Here is a 2,130-nt window from a genome sequence, read left to right as displayed (position 1 = left end):
GCCAGCACCGCCAGCCTGCCCGTGGAGTAGCGCTGCCGCTGCGCTGCCCGCAGCCCCACACCAACCTCTGTCCGTGCCTCTGTCACCACGTCCACCAGCGCCAGCTCTGTGGGGCACAGGGGAGGGTCAGCAGAATAGGACCCCCCTGACATCCCTCCATTGCCCTTTACCCTTCCCCCTGCCCCTCCCAGCCCTTTTTCTCCCACTGCTCTGCCCTGTTCTGGCCATGCAGATGCCCCAAGGGATGCCCTAAGCAAGGGGAAACGTCCTCCAAAACTCCATCCAACTTACAGAATCACAGACTGGTTTGGATTTGGAAAGGATCTTAAGATCATCCAGTTCCAATCCCTGCCACGGGCAGGGACACCTTCCACTAGAGCAGGTTGCTCCCAGCCCCTGTGTCCAACCTGGCCTTGAGCACAGACAGGGATGGGGCAGCCACAGCTTCTCTGGGCACCCTGTGCCAGCACCTCAGCACCCTCACAGGGAAGAGCTTCTTCCTTAGATCCAACCTAAATGACCCCTGTTCCAGTTTGAACCCATCACCCCTTGAGTCCCCTGATGAAGGCCCCCCTCCAGTATTCTTGTAGCCTCCTTCAGACACTAGAAGCTGCCCTGAAGTCTCCAGCAGCTTCTCTTCTCCAGGCTTAACAGCCCAATGTTCTCAGCCTGTCTTCATATGGGAGGTGCTCCAGCCCCTGATCATCCTCATGGCCTTCTCTGGCCACTTCATCCAGCTCTCTCAGCCCATCCATCAGGCTCTATTCCACCTTACCAGCTGCACTGAGGGTGGCCCTCGCAGCCTCTCCCTGCCTCCTGATGTGCAGTGTTGCCATCACGGCTTCATGGTCTGAGAAGGGGATGTCCATGCCTGGAGCTGACCCCGTGGTGGTCTTTAGCTCTTCACACTTCACCGTGAAGCTGGAGATGGCCTGGGTGAGGTGACAGGGGGGCCATGATGCTTCCTCCCCACTGCTACCCCCAACCGATGGCCAAGGGACCCCTGTTACCTTGTAGAGGATGTAGTCAATGCGGATGCCAAGCGGGAAGGGCAGCAGCTCTGTCTTGATGGTGAAGCAGTTGCTGGGGATAAGGGTGCAGCCATCCTTACAGCCCTGAGATGAAGCACATGGGTGGGTGGGGGGCTCTCGGTGCACCCCAGGACGCTGCTTCCCCCCTGCCACTCACCTCAAAGTGCTTGGCCTCGGCAAAGGCGTCCCGCAGCCCCGTCCAGCCACGCAGCAGCCGGATGCCCACGTCCTCAGGGTGCATGTTCAGGTCCCCACCCAGCAGAACCACGTCAGCTGCCTTTGAGGTGTGTCTGTGGGGATGGGGACAGCTAAACCCCTGACCCACACTGGACTGGGGTGACTGGGGCCCTCCCCAGTGCTCCCCAGCCTTACCCCTGACCAGGACTTGGTGCAAATGGGAGCTCTCTGCAGTGCAAGCCCCAGGGGGAGGGGTGACCACACGCACCCTGGGGACGTGCAATGGGGAACCCGGTGGGACCGGGACACCCCACGGCTGCTCACCGGATGAACTGGGCCAGCTCCCAGGCCTGCACCAGGCGGTGGGGCAGGTAGGCGTCCTTCTCCCGGCAGTATTCTGCATGTAGCTGGTGAGGGTGGGGGGCAAAGTGGCCGTGACCCCCATACTGGCACCTTCCCTGCTCCTTGGCTCCCTGCACACCCACCCAGCCCCTCTAGATGGTCCCTCTGGGGTCTGGATGACCCCGCTGTCTTCATCTCACCCCCTGGGGACAGCCAGGGATGCGCAGCCAGGTTGGGGGTCTCTGCCCCCCTCCAAAGCAATATTTCATTACATCAGTGCATAGTCCCATGAGATATGGTGCAGAGCAGTGGTTAAAGCAAAGGGACAGCAAAGGAGGGGTACAGCCACTTGTTCCCCTCTTCTCCATTGTCCCCCCAATGCCAGGTCCTTCCCCAGGGCACTCACATGGGTGACATAGACATTGAAGATGATCCCAGAGATCTTAATGATGACGAGGCCGACGGACTTGCCGCAGAACCAGTCCCCGTGCTGGAGCTGCCAGAGGGGAAGGGGCACAGGTTGGGGGGCTGGTGAGGCTCTATGAGGCCGGGCACTGTGGTGCCACATGCCCCCCGCCCC

The 2,130-nt window shown here is 60.8% G+C and overlaps 1 protein-coding gene across 1 annotated transcript; it reads right to left on the bottom strand.

Moving 5' to 3' along the window:
• Positions 1-8: 8 nt before the first annotated feature.
• On the bottom strand, positions 9-2,046 carry SMPD2 (sphingomyelin phosphodiesterase 2, neutral membrane (neutral sphingomyelinase); the record flags this gene model as incomplete). Its single annotated transcript, XM_010018782.1, has 6 exons — positions 9-106; positions 776-932; positions 1,011-1,115; positions 1,189-1,321; positions 1,533-1,615; positions 1,957-2,046. Coding segments are annotated over 6 exons (666 nt in total), but the record flags the coding sequence as incomplete, so codon positions are not given.
• Between the last annotated feature and the right edge of the window lie 84 nt (positions 2,047-2,130).

Source organism: Nestor notabilis, unplaced genomic scaffold, assembly GCF_000696875.1.
Source record: "Nestor notabilis isolate BGI_N333 unplaced genomic scaffold, ASM69687v1 scaffold27337, whole genome shotgun sequence".
NCBI lineage: Eukaryota > Metazoa > Chordata > Aves > Psittaciformes > Psittacidae > Nestor > Nestor notabilis.
This window is presented reverse-complemented; position numbering and strand designations above follow the sequence as displayed.